This window comes from Brachyistius frenatus, unplaced genomic scaffold, assembly GCF_029030835.1.
Source record: "Brachyistius frenatus isolate BFR_SWC_R1_liver_20210118 unplaced genomic scaffold, ASM2903083v1 Contig_142, whole genome shotgun sequence".
Classification (NCBI taxonomy): Eukaryota; Metazoa; Chordata; class Actinopteri; family Embiotocidae; genus Brachyistius; species Brachyistius frenatus.
In genome coordinates, this window is record NW_027210741.1 from 139,430 (window position 1) to 160,452 (window position 21,023).

Below are 21,023 nucleotides of genomic sequence, written 5' to 3' on the forward strand. Positions count from 1 at the left end.
AACGTGTTTTTTTTCCCAATATACATAAAACTTTAGACCCTCAGAACTCCATTTTGACCAAAGCTGCTACTTTCCCTTCAAGCAGCTACAGTATTTGAGCACTGAATTCGTTTCTCTTCCTCTCAAAATGAAGCACATCTGTGTTTAACGGTTTGGAGGGGTAGCGAGGGTCTACCTGTACGCGTGGTGCCGACGGCAGCAGACGGTTTGACGGCCATGTCGTCCCATCTCAGACAGGCCCACAGGAGCCTCAGCATGAGGCTCACTCCCGCCATGGACTTCACCGTCTGCAGCCGATACCTGGATGTAAAACACACACAGGTTCAACTATTAGTCATATATTAGTGCAGGTCAACATTTCCAGAAGAAAAATAACATTTTGCTGTAAATTAAGAGTTTTAAACAGGAATATAAACACTTGATAGACAAAATAGTGGAACTACTACTGGCTAAGGTTTGGGTTTCCGTTCCTCGCTGCCGTAATGACTCACAGTTACAGAAAACACGCTGCAGCGCAATCATGGAACCGGAGGAGGCGCAGTGACTACAGACTGAGGTTGTTGGTGATGCTGTTGTCCCTTCACGACCATTTCCACGAGAGAAACAGAACAACCGACTTCCATTTTTAATAAATCGTTTTAAACACTGGTTTGGTCGTAAGATTGATATCATCTCTGTCTAAAGTCAAACCACAGTTTTAATTCAAACAGTACGAAGTGGAAAGATTGGGCATGTTTCAGCTTGTCCTTTTAAGTTTGAAAAACACTGTGAGGCGTAATAGACTGTCCTCTGTAAAATTAGATGACAGGATGTAATCGATCAATGAATCATTTCCTGAAAGAAGAATTATTGCTTCCTGCATTATTACGGCCAGAATTGCTGCTCGGACAATGGACTTGGCACTCAGGACACGGTCATTTAACCATCTTGAACATCTACAAAAACATGATCGTCACAGGCTGCGTGTGTGTGTTTTGGGAGATATTCCCTTTCCCGATGTGGAACCGCAGGCGGAAAAATATGCCTGGGCTGCAGGGCTTGGTCAGTGCACAGAGTGAACATGGTGACACCTCTCCGACCACCGGATGATTCACGTCTGCTTCGGAACTCTGAGGTCTGGTCAAAATAACCAGAAGTCCCTGTGAGACACCGGACTGAGCTACAGCATCACTCAGGGCCAAAGCCACGAATGGCAGACGGGGAGCGAGGAGACATGATGAACAATAAAGCCACAGGACGTGGCACTCTGACAAAACCATGAGAGGGTTCAAAACATTATGTTAAATGAATGAAGGAAAACAACAGTGGCCTTAAATCCATGTTTGTTTTTTGTAAATATTACAACTGTTCTTTTTAAGTTGTAGCTGTTAAAGACACGTGAGGTGATAGAAAACTTTTTGACATCTCTATTTAAGGACCTCAAAACTACAAACACATTATTATGCTTTATGTTAGTTCTTGTCTTATTATAAAAAGAAATTGGTCTTACAAAAACTACATGTAAGTTAAAGAGAGCATTCTATTTTACGTTACATCTTTCCGAGCTAATTAACTGGATATTTCAACAAAACTTGTGACTTACAAGTATTTTGTTTGTTTTAACTTGAAACAGATTTTCTGTGATTCATTTTTTTTGGGTTCGGGTAAAATTTAAAGTGCAGTAAAAATATGAGACTAATTAAAAACACTTTTTCTTGCAACATCATCAAGCATTGTGCAATTGTGGCTGCCAATAAGCAGCTGGTCAGATCTACTGCTGAAATATGGTAAATATGGACGATTTCTCATTGTGCAGTGATGTTCCACAGGTCATATTTCATGATTCCCATTAATGGGAAACACTTCTGCTGACGGGATGATCTGCGGCAGAATATAAATTAACTTTTTTTTTTTAAAAACCGCAAATATAAGTGGCCGTCCTCTGATAAAAATCTATTTTGAAATATGCACCCTGTAAAATAAGTAAAATAATGGTACAAAAACAGTCTCGTCTTTTTTTTTTAATTAAAAGCAAGGAGGGGCGGAGGTTTAATAAAGACTTTTAAAAATCAGTAAATACAAATCATTTCTGAGCATCAAATACTAAAACCAATCTGTATTTCGTCTGGCCTCCGCTGATTTGTTTTACCCCCACACAAAGTGATGCATGTTATATACCAGGACCACAAACAGCTGTTGCTTTTCAACGATACTGACCTCAGAGATTGAGAGCAGTGATTAAGAAGTGCGTGAGAAAGAGAGAAAGCGACAGAGAGCGAGCTTACCTCCAGGTGATGCTGAATGTGGGCCTGGGTGAAGGGTACGGCCAGATATCCAGCGCCGGCTTGGCGTTGTAACTAAACACCGGCACCTCGCGGAATCCGCCTCGCCTCGCCAGCACCTTCAAGTCGTCATGAGGCAGTACGAAAATACTCTTCCGGATGCTCTTGGTGACAAACTTGCGGTAAGAAGGAAGAGCTGTGTCCGAGCGCATCTTCTTGGTGCGGGAGAATTTGAGGAGGCGCACGCGGCCCTTGGTCGATGAAGACTCCTCCTTGCTCACGGCGATAGACGACACTGAGGTTTTACCACTAGTGTCCGTTGTCGACTCGCTGATGGAGAGCGTTGTTTTCTGTACTTGCGCCACTATTTCACTCTGGCTGTCTTCTGACTGACCATCGAGCCCCGACGAACAGATTTTGGTCACAGTTGTTTTGGTCATGGTGGTGAGGGTAGACACCGCGCTGCTCTCTGTCGTTGACACGGCAGGCATCGTCGATGTTTTCGATGGCACTTTGGCTATCCTTGTCTCCGTGGAAACTACCGTGGTGGAGGTGGAGGTGGTGGAGGCTGTTGTTACCTGGGTGATGATGGTCTTGAGAGGGTCTGTCGTCCCACTGTTACTGTTCTCCTCCGTAAAGTCGTCGCTCAGACTGGACTCCTCTGCTGAAGGTATAGGCGAGGGGGCCATTCTGATGATCTTGACCCCTGCACTGGGTTTGGTCTCCGCAGGCTGAAAAGCCGATGTGCTGTTGTGCTGCAGAGTGCTCCCAGTATTAGCTCCGAGTGGGTCAACGTTGTTTTCCAGCCTAGTTATCTTCACCGGAGGTTTGTAATCCTGGCCCGACATCATTATCTTGCCCTCTACCTCTACCTTAGAAACCAGACTTGGTTCTTTTCCCCTGACCTCCGTACTATCGTTCACAGGGGCCAAATCTCCGTTCACTAAAGGCCTCTGCTGTGTGCCGTCTTTCAACGAGACCACCAGCCCTTGCTCTTCAGCTTTACCAATGCTGTTCACCTTGGGCTGGGGCCTGCTGGCTAACACACCGTTGTTTGAGCTCATTACAGAGTTACTTAAGATGCTTTCACTACCCAAGCCATCATTACCGTTTACCTGAGGGAGAGGAGAAACTGGCTCGTGGTTCTCCTCTAGCCCCATGCCGTTCTCCTCTGCGCGTGAGCGCACTGAGCTTAAAGTTTCTGGCTTCTGCTGAGTAGGTTTAGAAGGAGACATGTTTTGACTGCTCTTTTGGTCAAGAACACTTGAAAATGTCCTTTCAGATTCCAGTTTCAAGTTGGGTACCTCAGAGCCGGTATTTTCAATATGTGCAGCCTTGGTAACATCTGATGCAACGCAGGCTGTTTGTTGCTCTAAAGAGCCATGATTTCTCCCACCTGTTTCTTGCACATCAGGCTGTTTGACACCCTCTTGCCCTGAACTGCTTTCTTTTGGCCCCATAGTCCTTTCCATTAAATTTCCCTCCAGTTTTTGGGGCATGGAGGTGGTTTGGTTTTGTGGTGAATCTGAATCTTCTCCTCTACCTGTCCTGCAACTGTCTTTGGGTGTGGAGTCTGAAACAGGAGAAGGTAGAGGATTGACAATCTTATCTGTAGTTTTAGAGAGCTCAGTCTGACTCTCTTCTTCTACTTTTTGTCTTCCAGCTTTTCCTGGTTCTGGAGTTTGTGTCGTGGAACATTTCTCCACTTTCACAGCGTCGCTCAGTGTGAGCTGCGTCGGAGCGAGAGTATGGGGCTTCAGTGGCCGGACTGGAGTGCTCAGAGCAGGGGCTGAAACTGGTGTAGGACCCTGGACTTTGGAGGCAGGCACATCCTGTCGTTGCCTCTCTTCGATAATATGCTGCTTCACTCTGCGCTCCAGCAGGCTGTCCAGCTTGGAGGACTTGACCTTCTTCTTGTAGGCTATGCGGGTGAGGAAGCCCTTGCTGACGTCCACTACATCGTAGTTAAAGGGTCGCTGAAGGCCTTCTCTAGGCTCCTCTTTCAGGGAAGCCTTATCCTCCTGAATACTGGACTCTGGAGAGAAATTGAATTTACACTTTAATTCAAACTATTATAAAATTGAGACATTTGGAGACAGTTGGAAAAGCTTGCAAAGTATAAAGGGTATTCAAGTAAATCTGTTTTAAAATGATGAATGCATTGACAAGTTTAAACAAGGAACACTTTACATGCAATTGAAAACGATGTTATTAGACATTAAGTCGCACTCTGTCATACTTTGCTCTTCATCTGACGGTGAATCTGTGGGATCCACCTCCATCTTTACAGGTGATTCATCTTCCTTCCTCTCTTCTTTTTCATCCAGCCCTTCTTTTTTCTCTTCTTCAATCTTCTCATTAGTGTCCAAGTCGTCAGCAGAAATTAGATGATCGGTCGGTGGCTTGGAGATGATGAGGGAGTCTGGATCTTTTGCCTCGCTGTTTAAGGCATCAGCAGCACCCTGCACTTCTGGTGCGACTGCACTGAGTCGTTGACTCAAGTCCAGCAGGGTACATTTTTTGCCTAGTTTAGCATCTTTGGAAAACAGAAAGTAATATGCGAAATGGGCAATTATCAGCACAATATATCAATTATTGAACTCCTGAACTTTTGAAATAATTAGCCGTTAAAAGGGTAAACTATCAGTTTAAAAAAAACATCAAATCAAACTATTTTTGGGGCCTTTGATTGGCTTTTTCATTAAATAAATTCACGAAAGCCAAATGAGTAATCAGTTTGGACATATTTTTTACACAAATTATGACACCTCCTTAGAGATGACACTCTAAACTCCTTGAGGTCCAAATACATTAAGACAGACAGACTGACTTCACTGTAGACCAACCAAGACACATAATGGCATCCTTAACTGAACAAGATACAAATTTACTCTCAGAGTTAAAGAAACTTTGATTTCAAACAACTAAAAACCAAAGTTTCCTGTTCCTGACCTTCCAGTTCTTTGCGGTAGTTGGCGTTGGTGTTGCCGGGAAGTCGGGGGACAAACTGCTGCACATAAGTTTTACTAATCCAACTCCAGCCCCCGTAGCCCGTAACGCGATACTCCTCTCCTTTCTGTTTCCACACCTTCACATTAGACAAGAAAGTAGATAAGGGATGAGGAAAAAAGGAAAAAGAAAAAAATAGTTTTTGATGTTATTCACGTGCTGATTAATAAGTGCTGAAGAGAAAATGACACACAGCAGATCTTGAAGAGCAGTGATTCCCACAACAGTTACACGGACTTAGATTAGACTGAAATATTACTGCCTTCATCTCTATCAGAATATGTTTAATGCTGTGTTGACTCAGACAGCAGGTGGAACAGTTTAAACAGTGGTATCTTAACAAATCAACACTTATTTAACTGGTGTGTCCAACCATCAGGTTGTATAATGTCATAACATATGTCATGGGCAAATATGAGCTTCAATGAGCATCCACTATCAGATTCACTGTTCAAGTTAACATTAGGCTGTTTGCCGTTTAGTACAAATACACAGTGAAGGAAATCCAATCTCATTTGACATGCTTAGTGTGTAAACATGAGAGGGCCTTACACAAAATCTGACTTTTGACATGAAATTCATCTTGTGCCAGGTTTTAAATAATCAATTGAAAAGCCATAATTTTCTGAGTATGTTTGTGACCTACCTGGTGCTTAATTGGAAAGGTGTACTTGACCCAAGTGGCCTGCAGCATTGTCTCCTCATCCTCCAGCTTCTTCTCCCGCTTCTTCACTTTCTCTTTCTCCTCACGCTCCATGGACGTCATACGGTTTAATCTGAAAACATTTTGTAATTTGTCATACACTATCGACTGCAGCTCTTAAACTGTTAAATGTTTATGCTAAGACTTGTAGAAGAGAAGATGTTATGGGGAAATCTCAGTCTGAATTTTTTTGTACTTATAGTGTGCTGCTTTTTTATATTCAATTTAAATACACATGTGATTAAGGCTGCCATTAAAGATGCGAACTTGATGTCTGCTTTTGGAACAGTTCCACGAAAACACTCGCATACACACTTGTCCTACAAGTTGTGGAAACTCACGTCTCTCCCTCACTTTGATGCTCGTAGTTTAGGCACACTCCCGCGCGCGCACACACACACACACACACACACACACACACACACACACACACACACACACACACACACACACACACACACACACACACACACACACACACACACACAGGTCCGAACCCCGTGAAATCGTGAACAATCACTTCTTTAAAGGGGCCTTGTGGTGCTCAAGCAGTAGTAGAGGCAGAGGTGGGTGGTGCTGGTTGTGGACTTGCAGTCTAAATATTATGCCTCACAGTGAGGGTGGGCCTTTTGATCTGATCTGGAATATGATCGGCTCTGCCTGCTAAACCGGGCGTATGTCCCCCGTGTACATGCCCCGACTGCTTGTTTGAATGTTTAACATTAAAACTGAGATTATTGGTGTTTAGGAAGTTATATTAGTGTGTAAACATACAGATTCATATACATATACAGTTTGTATACAGTATAGTGTACATACACGATGTACAGTATATGTCGTATTTATGTACCTAGTATGGCCCAGTGAGTCTTTCCAGACAGGCAGCATAGCCACAGGTTTGATGGCACACTCCAGGATGGCCAGAGCCAGTGCAAACTCTCTGGCCTTACTGCACATCTGAACTGCTTTGATCCAATTGGTCCTGAAAAACAAACCAACAAAAACAAACTTTTAGCATGTTTCATCCTCTCTTTACTCTGGACACTTTCACATTCAGGATACATTTGGTTTTAGGAGCTCAGTCCGCTCATGGTTTGCTTTGACTTTTGGAAAAGATGCCACAGTTCTGTCTTTTATTTCCATAGAGAGGGTGATAGATTTACTGAATGGTGTTCACCTCGCTGGTAAACAAAAGAACAACAACCAATACCCAGAAAACATTTTGAGTGGTCAAAATAAAACGGATAAGAAAATACACTGAATTGTAGTACATCATTTCTATAACCTAGTTCTCCACTCTGTTCTGTACCTGTGTGAGGCCCAGTTAGGGTGCATGAATGGGGAGGGAACGTTGTTCTCTAGCTGGATGATGGTGAGTCTCAGTGTGGAGATGGTCAGAACCTTAGAGCCATGGATGGACCCATTCCACTTAAACTCTCCTGCCGGAGTCATGCAAAACTTGTGGGAGAGGTGCCGCCTCTTGTCGTGGTCCTGATGAAAAACAGATGTGGTTTTCAGTAAGGAATCGGGCTTCAGCAATAAAGGGACAACTGCCCCATTCAATAACTTTCGAATATCTGCTCCAAACTGCTGCACATGAGGACACCAGGCTGACCTGGAACATCAGACACACACAGACAGTCATTCCATTCTGAGTCTGACATCTTTGTAATTATTGACAAAACAATTGCAATCGACGAAGAGAAAATGAAATGCCTTGAATACTTCAGCGGCCACTGAGCCGCCATGCAGGCTGTGCTTCATGACAGATGAATGAATGACAATATATTGACGAGTATGTGAATGAGTATTTATAATGAACATTCAAATGGCAGGAACCAGAATTCATCACGCTACTTGCCTCTCTGTGCTGGTGTTTGTTGAGGGCCAGGGCATTAGAGCTGTACTGGTTATGATAGACGCGGTACTTGCCCTCCTGACCAAGCTTGAAGTATTGGCTGAGGGTTCCCTTCATCACCACGTCTTTGCTGCCGCGTGTGCTCACTCGGGTGATGTCGCCTTGTGCATTTACTACCAGTACCTATAAAAGTAAGAAAAAAATAAATAAAATCCAATTGAAAGTCATTGCAACTAGTTGCTCTGACACTGACAGTTTAACCTTGAAATGAGCTACAGTTCGTTCTTTACAGTCATGCATCTAAATGTTAGAAATATAATGTTGAGGAGTCAGAAGACAGTCAGTTAAATCTACCGTGCTTACTTTAGGCCCTTAACCTCATCATAATACATACATTAGCCTGGTCTGGATGCCTGCATTCGACCGTTTCTCACCTCTTTGCCCTCCTTGAAGCCCTTGTTGGCTTCGTGAACAGCAGCTGCAACCTGCTGGTTTTTCAGCTGACTCAGCTTGCTCTCTGGGTTCCTCAGCCGGGTCACCATGCGAGTAGCTGCGGACTTCTTACTGCTGACACCCATCATCTCACCAGTGGGCGAGTCTTTACTGTCCCCTGGAAAGGTAATGTTCAGTTCACTCAGAGACAGAGGAAAGAATCTGCTTGAACTCAAGTGATATGATGTGCAAAGATTATTGAAAGAGAGAGACCCACATAACAGGGATTTCAGAACATGCATCATAAGTTTATGCTGTTTTTCACATACAGAGAAAACTACTACATAAAATGTACTGCTAGTCTGTTTGAAGGCCTATTAACAATGTAAAGTGTGGAGATGACTAGTCTGATAAAGGGCAGCTGTTTTCAACTGGTGGGTTGTGAACAGCTGAGTAAAACAAAGCTCAAATTGATATCTTTAAGCCAACAGAACTTCTGCTGCTGTTCTTTTATTTTGAAGGAAATACTTTTCCTAACATCTGTAGTTAGCTCTCATTTAAACATTGATAAACAGGGTTATGGTTAGGTAAGTCAGCCTTTTTATTTATTTTTATTTCATAGAGCTCAATTTAGATTCTTGAAACTTGATGAGCATCACTTAAACTGGATTTGAAAAGCACATATAGCTGTTATTTAAGGTAAATCTGCCTCTTTATTTCATTAGGTTTTTATCCCTTTTTGCACTTTTGTAGCACCTTTTTTTTTGCTTATATCATGTGTCTTTAACAGTGTATGAAGGCATTGTGTATTACTGAACTGTTTTTTGTTAAATAAATTTAAGTGGCTAAAAAAAATTGGGGTTAATGATGAAGGGCAAGGTTTTCCCTGAGTTTGTTGAGGACTTTGGCACACCTATTTGGTAAGAATGTTGGGGGTCCTTCCCCAAGAAAATCTTACATTTTTCACTTAAAGAAATATCATGTTTGATCATTGTTATTCCCATATTTGTGTAAAAATTGGAAAAGATAACTAACAACTCCCAAAAATACAAAAGACAAAATTTGCAAAAGAATAGAAAAGTTATTTGGTTAATTTGATGCTTTACACAACAATTTAGTTTATGTGGTGCCCAAAGTGTCTCATAATGCCATATGAATGTGGCTCCTGAGGGTAGACCAGTTGAGAACCACTACAATGCATCATTCAATCTTGTAAGGTTAGCTGTCATCAATTTGAAGTATAATATAACGGTATATGATAGCTGTCACACTACAACAAAAGAAGCCATAATCATAAGATTCTGTTCTGTCAGACCTTGGTCATCGAGGCTCGCCATGGAGGACTGGGAGGACTTGTCAGCCAAGTCTGGGGGTTCGGGTACCCTGGGAGGGAGACCAGTTCCTGTGCTGCTGTTGCTGTTCTCCTCGCTGGCCTGGGGGAGCTGACTGAGGCTGGGAACACCATCTCCACTGACAGGGACAGACTCTGATGAAGGATTTTCTGCTACACAGACAGAAAATGACAAGCACCACTGACTGTTAGATAAAGAAGGCTCGCACGTCTCGACTGTGCTGTTCTTACTGTCACGTCCTGATCCATCTTTCATGGATCAGTTTAATGAGCAAGATCAATATGTCAGCACAGAAGAAAAATCAATAGAAAGCTGTTAACACAGATCAATAAACAGGAAGTTCTGCACAAGTACCTACTCAGTTGAAGGAAAAGACCAAAACTTTCTTGTGACATGTCTGTGGCTCCCTCTGCTGATAAGTCATGTGTAATACATGCACCAAACAGCCGGCTTAAGTGGAAGGATAACTCACTGAAATCAATAAGCAACCAATTTAGGCAAAGCAGGACCCAACAAGACGTGAGCATGGATGACCACTGCAACAAGTGGTGAAACTCTTTAAATAATTCAGGGATCAATACATGCACATCATCACTGAACAGTTTGTTCAACAAAAGCAAAGCCTGAACGGAACAATATCTAATCAAACGCATTGATTAGAAGCAAGCAGCTTTTTGCACGAGTTATTGCAGCAGGCAGCGTGAACGCTGTCCCAGTTGTTTGCGACTCGGTTCCAGTCGTGCTGATTGTAGTGACAATGCCGCGGGATTGCAAATTAATCCAAAGCAATCGGCTTCTCAGCTCGCTGGAGAAAAAGAGAGCGGGAAGAATTAAGAGTTGAAGCGCAGGATGGCTGGATTTCAAGGCTGAAGCCAAAATTCAAGAGATAACAATTGGACAACTGAACACAAAAGCCAGTAGACAGCGAGGGCCACATGCAAAGAGACAAGCTGAGAAATGATCAAGACAAACACCAAGAAATTGAGGGTGTATGTCTAGATATTCATTATTCAGTCCTGTGAAACTGCATATTGTGGCAATGAAGCAGATCTCCAAATGAAGCTCAATGAGGGCAATTTCAGCCTGAAATGTTCTTGTATACCTTCAGTGTTCACCTCTGTAGGGGAACATCCCTCTGTCCAAGCCTCTACAGAGGAAGCTGAGGGCTTTGGAGCCTCAGCGGCCAGACAAAAGCTCATAGTGGCGCTTTGTGTTGGAGAAGAGGTTGCTGGAAGTATGAGTCCGTCTGAGATCCCGCTGCCACTACTGCCTTCATGGCCAGTGGGCGGAGCTTCACCAACTACAGTTGAACAGCAGCAATATTGTGAATACTGAGGATTTTAATTGATGACGCATTGGTAACTTGGAGACAGAGGAGAGGACAAAGGTTGGTTGGGGCTGACAAATGCAATCAAATCATAAAACAACATGCATTATTAATTTAAATAGATATATTGCCTTTGAAAATGTATCTTAACTTTAAAGGTTATTTAAAATTTACTCTATGCCCTCCTATGTCAAGATGTCTGTGTATTTTTTTCACTGAACATGCAATAAATGTCCTATTGTTCAAAATAAGAGCCTCTTTATTGCATTGGATATGACAAGACACTGACACAAATTATCACGTGTGCTTTGCGAGTCTTGGAAAAAAAGCATTTCAAAGTAACCCAAGAGTCAAATAAGTGGGAAATTGATTCTTCCATCAATAACTAATCAGACCATTGTGGTGATTTCCTTTTTTTCCCCTCACAGCTCAAAAGCACAATAGGTTGGAAGTACAAAGAGTCAGGGAAACCTTTTACTTTCATTATTATTTGGTCATATTTTTATAGATATTTTGTGAAATATAAACACTGTAATTACCCCCAGTTTTGACAGCATTCTGTTTTTCCTTCATGGCCTCTTCTTTTATCCGCAGTTCCTCTTCCTCCTTTGTCAGATCTTTCATCTTGCCCTCCTGCTGCCCTTCATCCTTCAGCTTGGCTTCTTCGTCTTCTTTCTCTATCTGCCCCTCGTTCTTCTCCTTCTCCAACCGAGCTTTCTGGGCTTCCTCTGCAGCCCGTCTTTTCACCTCTTTCAGCTCTTCCTCCTTCTTAGCCCGCAGACGCTCCAGGATCTCGTCTGCATGAAAGACGAATTTAAAACAACAGCGGTAAGAAGACAACAAATTCGGGGCTGAGCCGTGAAATGGGGTATGAAAAAGTGGCACAAAACTCACTGCGACTTAATATGTACTGCCTAAAAAGGTATTATATAACTAGATACTAAGACAGTGTCTTAAACTGGTGCAAAACATACATCATAGGGAGGACGTTTTATGTCAGCATTGGAGATCAAGTGTCCGAGAAACATGATAGCTGCTGTGGGGTTCCACAGGTCAGCTGCCTCGGTCCTTTACTGTTCTCACTTTACATGCTGCCACTGGGGAACATCATTAGAGAGCACAATGTTTGTTTTCATAGTTATGCAGATGATACACAACTGTACATCGCCGCTGAACCAAATGATGATGCAGCTATGCGCTCCATCACTGAATGTCTTTTAGCAATAAATAAATGGATGAGCAATAATCTCCTAAAATTAAACGAGGATAAAACAGAAATCCTCATAGTTGGCCCCAAAACAAAAAGAGAAATCGTAGAAAATGATCTGTGGCAACTAACTCCATGGATAAGATCAGCGGTAACAAGTCTTGGTATAATCTTAGATTTATATCTAAGTTTCAAGGCCCACATTAGCAAGGTGACCAAAACTTATTTTTTTTCCACCTTAGAAACAAAGACATGGTGCAGCTGTTGATAAATCAGACAGATGCTGAAAATGTGATTCATGCCTTCATTTCTAGCTGACTGGACTATTGTAATGCACTTTTTACTGGCCTACCAAAGAAAACAACAGATAGACTTCTGCTCATCCAAAACTCTGCAGCTCGGGTATTAACCAGAACCAAGAGGAGAAAGCACATCAGTCCAGTTCTGGCTGCTCTTCACCGGCTGCCTGTAAGACAGGATTGACTTGAAGGTCCTCCTCCTCACATACAAAGCTCTTAATGGGCTCTGACCATGTTACATCTAACTCTCTGGTGAGCTATGAGCCTCAAAGAACACCAAGATCATCTGCAAAAGAAAATTGGGGATTCAGCTTGTATCACTTACGCTCCAAAGCTGTGGCACAAACTACCCGTTAGATATCAGGGAAGTGAGCTCAGTTAATACTTTTAAAAGAGAGCTCAAAACATATCTCTTTACATCAGCCTTTAACTGGCTCTCTTGAAGGTCTCTTGCACTTGCCTGCACTTGAACAACCACTTCTTTAAAATGCATATTGCTTACTAAATTTTAAGTCTATTTGTGTTTAATTTGACCTGTTATTTCTTTCTGTCTTTTCTATATTTTTAAATGTTCCTTTATATTTGTTTTTATGTGAAACAGATTAGGTCATTTTCGAGCTGTAAAGCACTTTGAGCTGCATTTCTTGTATGAAAGGTGCTATACAGATAAAGTTTATTATTATTATTTTTACTGAGAACAGCCATTAGGGAACAAATAATTGTGAACATTGTTACTCCAAATCTGAAAGAAATGAAAACAAATACACATTTAAAGTCAAAACAATAGTGTACTAAAATGCAGGTCTTGAGGTATTAGAGATGACTTGATCGAACTGATGACTGAAATAAAGATATCAAAAGGATTAGTAGAAGTAGAAGACTTGAATGTGTCAGACATAACTGTATCTGAGTGGAGCAAAAGCTTTGATGGAAGATTCTGTGGTCAATCGTTCAGCACATCAAGATCGACTCAAAGTCTATGTGCGTAATGTGTTGGACCTCAATCTGTCTTGTCATCTGCGTTCATTCTGCTTCACCCAAATAAAAAATTCCTGCATGAAGCAGAACCAGGAGCACAGTATGCAAAAGTTAAGGCTTTTCTTTTATTGACACACAAAACAAGAATCACCAGTTTGTTCTTTAAACTACATATTTGTTTTTCTTGTCCTTCCTGAAATGATTTAGCCCTTCGATTAATCAACACTGATTTTCAAATGCAAGGCGGGGCTGCTAACACATGTCCAGACCAGGTATGAAACAAGCAGGGAAACATTAAAACTTCAACAACTGTGAAAAAATACACGTATTTTATATGTAACAATGACAATATGAGCTTATAAAAACTGCGTATTAACTACATTTAATTGAAAATGAATTAAAAAAAAAAAAAAGCTAAGGAGATTTCTAAAAACTGTTTCATGATTTGGATGCAGTCTTATAGATGAGCCAAATATACAAACCAGCACAGGCTTCTAAAGAAATAAGCAGATGCCCTTAAGGGCATTTTTTTCCCTCGCACTTTCCTGACTAATTAATCACTTGTGCATCTCAGTAATACTTGTATGAAATGCGTTAACTTTACACTCCTGTGATGTTGCTGAGCTAGCTGGTACTGAGCACTCCAGCAAAAGAAACAAAAACTTCAGAGAAGGAAAAAAAAAAAAAAAGCTGTTGCCATTTTGATGATGTTTGACAGGAGCTTAACGTATTCTTTCAAGTGGCAAATGTTTTTCCAGGCCTGTTTTGTCAACTTCCATCTTGGGGGGTAAAAACAGACTAAAGTCTGCTGATTTAGAGCATCTTTAACACAGCAGACACTTGTTAGAAGTGCTCGTTTCCACCCGAGTTGTTGCATCAAAAGTTAACAGCAGAAATAGCAGCACAATGTAAAGTGTAGTTTTTTTTCCAAAGCATAATTGTAACAGCAAACTGATCGCTGTGAACAGGATGTGCTCAAACGTGCATCATTTTTAACCAATAAAAACATACATAGGATTTTGTATGATGCTCAGCAAGCAGAGAGGACAGAATGAAGGACTGAAGGGAAGCTCAAGTGTTGGACGGGGGCCAGACCGGGACCAGAGTGAGCTTACATAATAGCTGGGTTGATTCCTATGTCCAAGCCATCTATGACTGGGTGGCATTCATTAGTTTGGCGAGAAAGCAGGCAGAGGAATGAGGAGAAAGTGGAAAAATGACTTTGGTCTTCCCCTTTTCGCCATGATTAAACTCAATCACATAGAGCATCTCTAAATATCAGAGATTGTTTTACAAACAGGAAAAAGAATGACAAGCTCTTTACCATTGGCAGCAGCGAGGAAACACTTGTTGCTGCCACGGGACTTGTTGGTTAGGTCTTCAGTGATGTCCATATGCGCGTGCACCTCGTCCCGTATCTCCTCAAGGGCCGCAAACAGGTCAGCCTCCCAGTACTCCTTATCTAAGCCATCTATCAGCTCAGCTAGCTGGACCTGGAGAGGGCAGAGTTTAGAGAGTTTAATGGCAGCAATATATTACACATCATAAGCTAAAGGTTATAAACGTCTAACCAGCAAAATACAGGGAAAAGTTAGGGTGTACTTTTTTGTTTTCAAAAGAAATAACAGGTTTGTGGCACATGTACATGTGGTAACATGTAAATAACGACAAACAAGGGAGAACGAAACGATTATATGTGATTCCGGGAGGAGCATATAACCCCAGCAAGAGAACAAGATAAGTCCCATTTACCTTGGTGCTGTAATACCAGATGGCTTGGTCCTCCTGCTCGCCATCCTCCTCACTGTAGGGGAGAAATGGGAAAAGAGAAAAAGGAGGAAGACTTGTGTAAATATTACAAGCGTCAGGATAAAGAGGAAACAGCATGCTGCACAAGTGTTTGCTTTCTGTATGCCATTTAATGCTATTTGGATTTATTTTTTTTCCCCTTTAACTTTTCGCATGAAATTGTGAGTCACGGACGGTGGAGATTTATTTTTTTCTGGGCAACTTTTGTGTTACCTCACACTACATATATCGCTATGTAACATCTGCATTTCCTCTAATGCACAGAGAAAGGCTGAGCTGTAATATCATACGATATCGTGTATCACGTAGTAGACAGCCGCCTGGCTGAGACAACAGCTCTCTCTCAGCTGTGGCTGCTCAGGCACAACATGTCTGCTAGTCCGAATTTAGAGAGAGAACTAAAGGAGAGGTTTCGCTGACTGCTGCTGAGGCTGATTGACACAGATGTGATTTTGACTGCAGCGGTGGGACGACAGCTCACACTGTGACTGTGGCTTTGGCTGCAGTCATGGCCGTGCTATTGGTTATTAAAATTATGGCAGCTATAAATGAGTCGCTTCAACATTATCTACATGCAGCAGTTGAATGTAGTTGTGGTTGTACTGGCTGAGCGTTGTATTAAAGCTTCTGTGTTGGTAACACATCAGTCATAGAAACACTGCAGTTTCAAATATTTAAAAAGTACAGCTGGACATATCAAGAGCACCACAAATTCGACCACAAAGGCAACTGAAGTCCAAGCAGTGACCACATCCACAGTCACAGCCACGTAAAGCAGCTGCAGCTGTACCCACAACCAGGAGCTGCATATGGCGAATGTTCGGACTTCTAAAATGAGGCATATTGTATATACGTTAGACAAACACACATTGATGCATATATCAGAGGTACAGTTTGTGTTTTACATTCACAGGGCTCACTTTCCCCTCAGGTCTCTTGGCAACAATTTCCTAATAACAATAAATCTTTTTTTTCCTTCCGAAACAGCATTTCAGAGCCGGTGCCCATGCTTGGCAGTTAGGAACAACTTGGACAGGATATCTTTGGTGCTGAGAAGAATTATAATTTGGCTTTAAAGCTACGTTTTGTATTTAACTGTCTGCAAATCTTGTCTGATATTGAGAGTAAGCAACATAAAATGAACCGATGGAAGTATTTTGTTCAATTACAGTAAACACCCTGAGTGGGCCATGGTGATAAGATTAAAATCAATAAAATCACAACAATAATCATGTTCATTTATGGCAAAACTGATAAATGTATCTTACCAAATAACTTCATCAGTTTCATTAGCAAGGCTCTACATGACACTTTAAAAATGTTTGAAAGAATTAGAAATATATGTCAAAAAGCAGCCCTCCCTGAGGTTTCCATGGAAATGGATGGACCCGTGCGTCACAGGACACTTCATGCAGCAGCAGCTCCAGCGTAATCCACGCGGACGGGCTGTGAAGCCTGAGACCATGAAACAGCAGCATCCTTCCAAACCATCGCTGAACATTCATCCTTCCAGTCACAACTTCTTTCTGTCCGCACTACTTGTACACATGAACACGCAGCCTCTGAGGGGAGACTGAGCACTGACTACTCAACACCTGCAGGGAGTCAATTTGGTGATCAGGACGCAGCAGAAAGAAAAGAAGAGCGTGAAACGCAGCGGAGCCAAACCTCAGGACATCGACCCTCTTAAATCTTGCATTGCTCAGGTGATCCGCGCTCCTTTATGGTTTATGTAGCAGGCCGTCTGCTGCTGCTGACCCAGCACACACACACCTTCTGTGACTGCTCAATACCGATATAATTTGTTCACGCGAGGGACCGATACTGCTGATGGTCAGGGTATGTTCGAAACTACATAAGGATGCCGATATTTTTGCTTTACTAAACAACAGGTCCCAACAAACGTTCAGATCTGTAGTTGTGTAAGAAACAAAGTTACTGATAAGCTTGCTTTAATCACTGGGAATTGTCAGCAGTGGGAAAATATACTTTACAATCATTTACCTTGTTCCCACAGAGAGCGTAGCTACATCATAGTCATAGAAACACAGCCTATGTAAGTCTTTCGAAGGACCTTATGTTGTAGTTCTTCTGGTGTATTACCTGTTATGTAAATCTGTCAGGTCAAACAACTTAGGACCTGATTTACTAAGACCTCAAACAAAGGGTACTAAATTGCATGTTTTTTCCAAAAGTTTGCACATTTATTTCGCACCAATTTTGCAGGTGATTTAATAAGAGTATTTGAGACACTGATATCAGGTGCAAATCGCTGTATTTAAATGAGGGGTTTGCGCGTGTTAAAGTGATTCCAGCAATTGAAAACAGAGCGACCGCAAAAGGAAAAGGAAATCTGATCCCACTGAAATTAAGAAATATAAATATAACAAGAACAAAACGGTATATAGGAGATTATCAGCAAGGAAGTCAATAATGTGGGAAAAACAAAAAGAGATCAGAACATCTAACAAACACTGATCAGCAGGTCCAGATCTTTCTGTGATGACAGGTGACTTTTCACTTAGTGCCTCGCGAGTGCTCGTGAACCTTACGAAGCTACCTGTGAATTCTGAGGGACACATTCAGGACATGTGACAGCACACCTGAATAACAGGACTGGGTGGGACATCCAAGCAGCTACACGCTGGAACGACCCAGAAGCAGGACAATGCTGAGTTGTAAGAAGTTTTTTTACCTGTTGGTATTTCGTGGCTCCTCCGTGTTGTTGGCTGTCAATCATCCTTCAGTTTATTCAATAACTCAGAAATGTCATCGCTGGACAAACACTATGTCTGAATAATTTTTCTCTCTGTCATCTCAGAAATGTTTCCACAGGTGTAAAACCACATTCTCAACGTATTCTTTGGTTTCCCTGTGTCTCCTTCTCACCACAATAAGAGCAGTCGTCTCTCCAGATTTGCGCACCTGATTAATACGTTCCTTTCAGTTGTACTAAAATACACACACAATCACTTCTCCTATTTCTACTTTCAGGTTTAGTAAATATCGTTGACGCTGCTAAATGTATCTATTTGCATGTTCCTTCCCAGTATTTTGCACCTTCAGGTAGAAACGCCGAATATTGCATTTGCACTCATGAGACTATGTTGACCTGTGCTTTTAAAAACTGCCATACTGAATGAGTCAATGCAGGTCACCCTTTATGACCTCTCTCCTAACCTGGGCTAATCTCAGATTTAACACATTTATCAGTATTCAATTTAAAACTATAGTCCAGGAATCCACACAATGCCGGTTAAGCCAATAACATCAGATTAATCTCTCTGTGTTTCACAGTAAACAAAGTTTTTAAATCTGACATCTGGTGAGACGTACCTGTGCTGTCCGGATGAATTCATAACGGCCAAACCCCATGGGCAGAGCATGTGCACCAGACACTTACACCAGCCGAGCCATTTAACTTCAGGTTGAGCCATATGCTAACTTAAATGGGGATAAAATAATTCAATCGTGCATCACTTGTAGACTTTCCCAGTGTTATCGGACTGAACAGATCAAATTCTGAGAGTGAAACGCGTCATTTTGTGGAGATCGTGATGCTTAAACCAAATTTCCCACCGTTTTAAAAGATTCAACAGTAGCAACAGAGTAGGCCAACGCAGAGCTTAAGACGAGTCCTCAGTGTTTTGGTAATTATTCTCACTGGCTGAAAGTGGGGGACAAAAGTTGCACACTGCAGGTTTAATATAATTTACATTTAAAGAATCATTCAAGTTTATGACCAATTCTGTGGCCGTGAGTTATGAACTACATCTGAAAATATGAGTTTTAGCGGCTCAGGGAATATTTTCTGACAATATTTTCTTATGAGTGAAGGGGGTCTAAATACAGGTTGAACAAGTGTTCAATACAGTCCAGGTCTCCCATATCATAGAAGCCTTATTAATGCCTTGGATGACTACAGAAAAAGCCTGACAGACATTATAACTGTGTGTGGTATATTTCAAGAGGACCACTAATCTCACTGTTGCCAATCTGTAAATAAATAGCTGCGATGAAGCAAACAGACCCACAAGTATTGTGGTACATGAGCTGCTGGCACAGCAGCAAAAGTATTCATTGTATCGCACAAGAATATGCTGAAAGATTACTGGCTGTTTTGCCCTTCATTATGGTGTTTATAACTGCACTTGCAGATGGTTTAGGACATTCATGAAACCTCCTCAGTTTGATATGACTCCAAATTCTGTGACGGCTTTGGGGACTCTGCCTCAGAGTGGATTAAACTGCTTTAAAAGAACACCGCGCGCACCAAAACACTCCCTCCAATCTTTGACAACATGAAATCAATGACCGTGTGTGTTCGCTTTGTGTCAGTCATATCCTGTAACGATGCTTCTATCTTGACAGGAGACCTCTTTAAATTTAAACTGAGAACATATTCATGGAGTAAAGCTCAAATAAATGTGTTCAGTCAGTTAGCCCTCCCTAAAGGGTTTCACTGATCATGCATATTTTAGTGACTTTGATGAATAACTTGAAAACATGTCATCAATGTGCAAGGCTGTAAAACTGCTAAAACCTGTGCAAGAATCTTAGCGCCAAATGAAACACTGTGAACTTACATGACAATGCGGCGGTTCAGGAACCAGTATTTACGGTTGTTTCGGTCGTAGCCGACTGGTAGTTGTCGAATAAACGGCCTGCTCTTCTGCACTTCTGGGATGCAGTCCGCCACACCGGGTACCTTGTGTGCCACGCACACCTCGCACTGCCACTCATCCTCTGGAACTTCCTGCAGAGGTGGCTTCACACACTCCAGATGGTAAACAGCTGAGCATGTCTCACAGCACAGCAGATCACCAAGACGATGGCACACCCTGCAGTGGTCGTCGTAGGCAACCACCCCTTCTGACATGAGCTCCTCCCGAGCAATGTTGGTTGCCAGAAACTGATCCACCAAAAACTGAAGAACTTTGATTTTGCTCTCCAATGGTTCATACGGGTAATCCTCGCCTTCCTGGAAAGGCAGAATGTGCCGGTACTCCGGGTCACTCTCGCAGTATGCCCGCACCACCTCCGGCCAAGTCATACCATCCACAAAGTACAGAGTGGAGTTGACAGAGTCTTTCACGTCAGCGGGACCAAATGTGGTGTTGGAAGTGTCTTCCTCTCTGAGAATAGCTTTGAGTAGGGAGATGTGAGTCTCTGCCAGCAGTGTGCACTGCTCCTGGCTGGCCAAAGCTGCACAGAAATCCTCAAAGCGGAACGGAGAGAGCCGTAACACTGTGCCAAAGTTGCGGAGGACCTCGTAGACGGCAGACACATTGAGGAGCTGTGAGGTAGGAACCAGGAGGTCCTCAGAGGACTTTGGAAGCTCCAAGAGAGGAATGTCCTTAGCCTCAAGAATGGGAGACTGTGTTCGCAGTGCCCGACTCCTTCTCCGACCTGCATCAAGTAAAAGTAAAAGAAAAAGCGTCAGGAGAGGCCGGAGAGAGGCCTCATGATTAAAAAATATACTTAAGTCACAATACGCTTTGAATGCGATTTTAAACATTAGTTGCAAGATGCAAAGTATTGAGATAACCTATATTCTGATATACAGTGAACCCTCGCTATAACGCGGTTCACCTTTCACGGTCTCGCTGCTTCACGGATTTGCATCGTGCATTGAAATCACATTACGACTATATGTAACGTAGATATATTTAATGTCCAGTTCTATCTATTTCAATTGTAAAATAAAGGTTACTACTTCACGGATTTCGCCTATCACGGTTTCTATTTGGAACGTAACCCCCGCGAAAAACGAGGGTTCACTGTATTA

General features: G+C 42.2%; 1 protein-coding gene across 6 annotated transcripts in view; it reads right to left on the bottom strand.

The window, feature by feature from the left end:
• The window catches only part of LOC138630848 (nucleosome-remodeling factor subunit BPTF-like), a 48,780-nt gene that overhangs the window by 25,445 nt on the left and 2,312 nt on the right, over nucleotides 1-21,023 (bottom strand). For 5 of the 6 annotated variants that reach the window (XM_069715434.1, XM_069715437.1, XM_069715433.1 and 2 more), the window contains exons 2-16: nucleotides 19,822-20,644; nucleotides 15,179-15,230; nucleotides 14,751-14,919; nucleotides 11,482-11,739; nucleotides 10,718-10,915; nucleotides 9,579-9,767; nucleotides 8,266-8,441; nucleotides 7,835-8,014; nucleotides 7,283-7,464; nucleotides 6,824-6,955; nucleotides 5,917-6,046; nucleotides 5,214-5,349; nucleotides 4,501-4,797; nucleotides 2,265-4,296; nucleotides 176-300 (exon numbers count right to left, since the gene is read on the bottom strand). In XM_069715434.1, the coding sequence (XP_069571535.1) occupies nucleotides 176-300; nucleotides 2,265-4,296; nucleotides 4,501-4,797; nucleotides 5,214-5,349; nucleotides 5,917-6,046; nucleotides 6,824-6,955; nucleotides 7,283-7,464; nucleotides 7,835-8,014; nucleotides 8,266-8,441; nucleotides 9,579-9,767; nucleotides 10,718-10,915; nucleotides 11,482-11,739; nucleotides 14,751-14,919; nucleotides 15,179-15,230; nucleotides 19,822-20,644 (5,079 nt within the window). The remainder of the gene's footprint in view (nucleotides 1-175; nucleotides 301-2,264; nucleotides 4,297-4,500; nucleotides 4,798-5,213; nucleotides 5,350-5,916; nucleotides 6,047-6,823; nucleotides 6,956-7,282; nucleotides 7,465-7,834; nucleotides 8,015-8,265; nucleotides 8,442-9,578; nucleotides 9,768-10,717; nucleotides 10,916-11,481; nucleotides 11,740-14,750; nucleotides 14,920-15,178; nucleotides 15,231-19,821; nucleotides 20,645-21,023) is intronic. The other variant, XM_069715438.1, reaches the window with a different exon arrangement.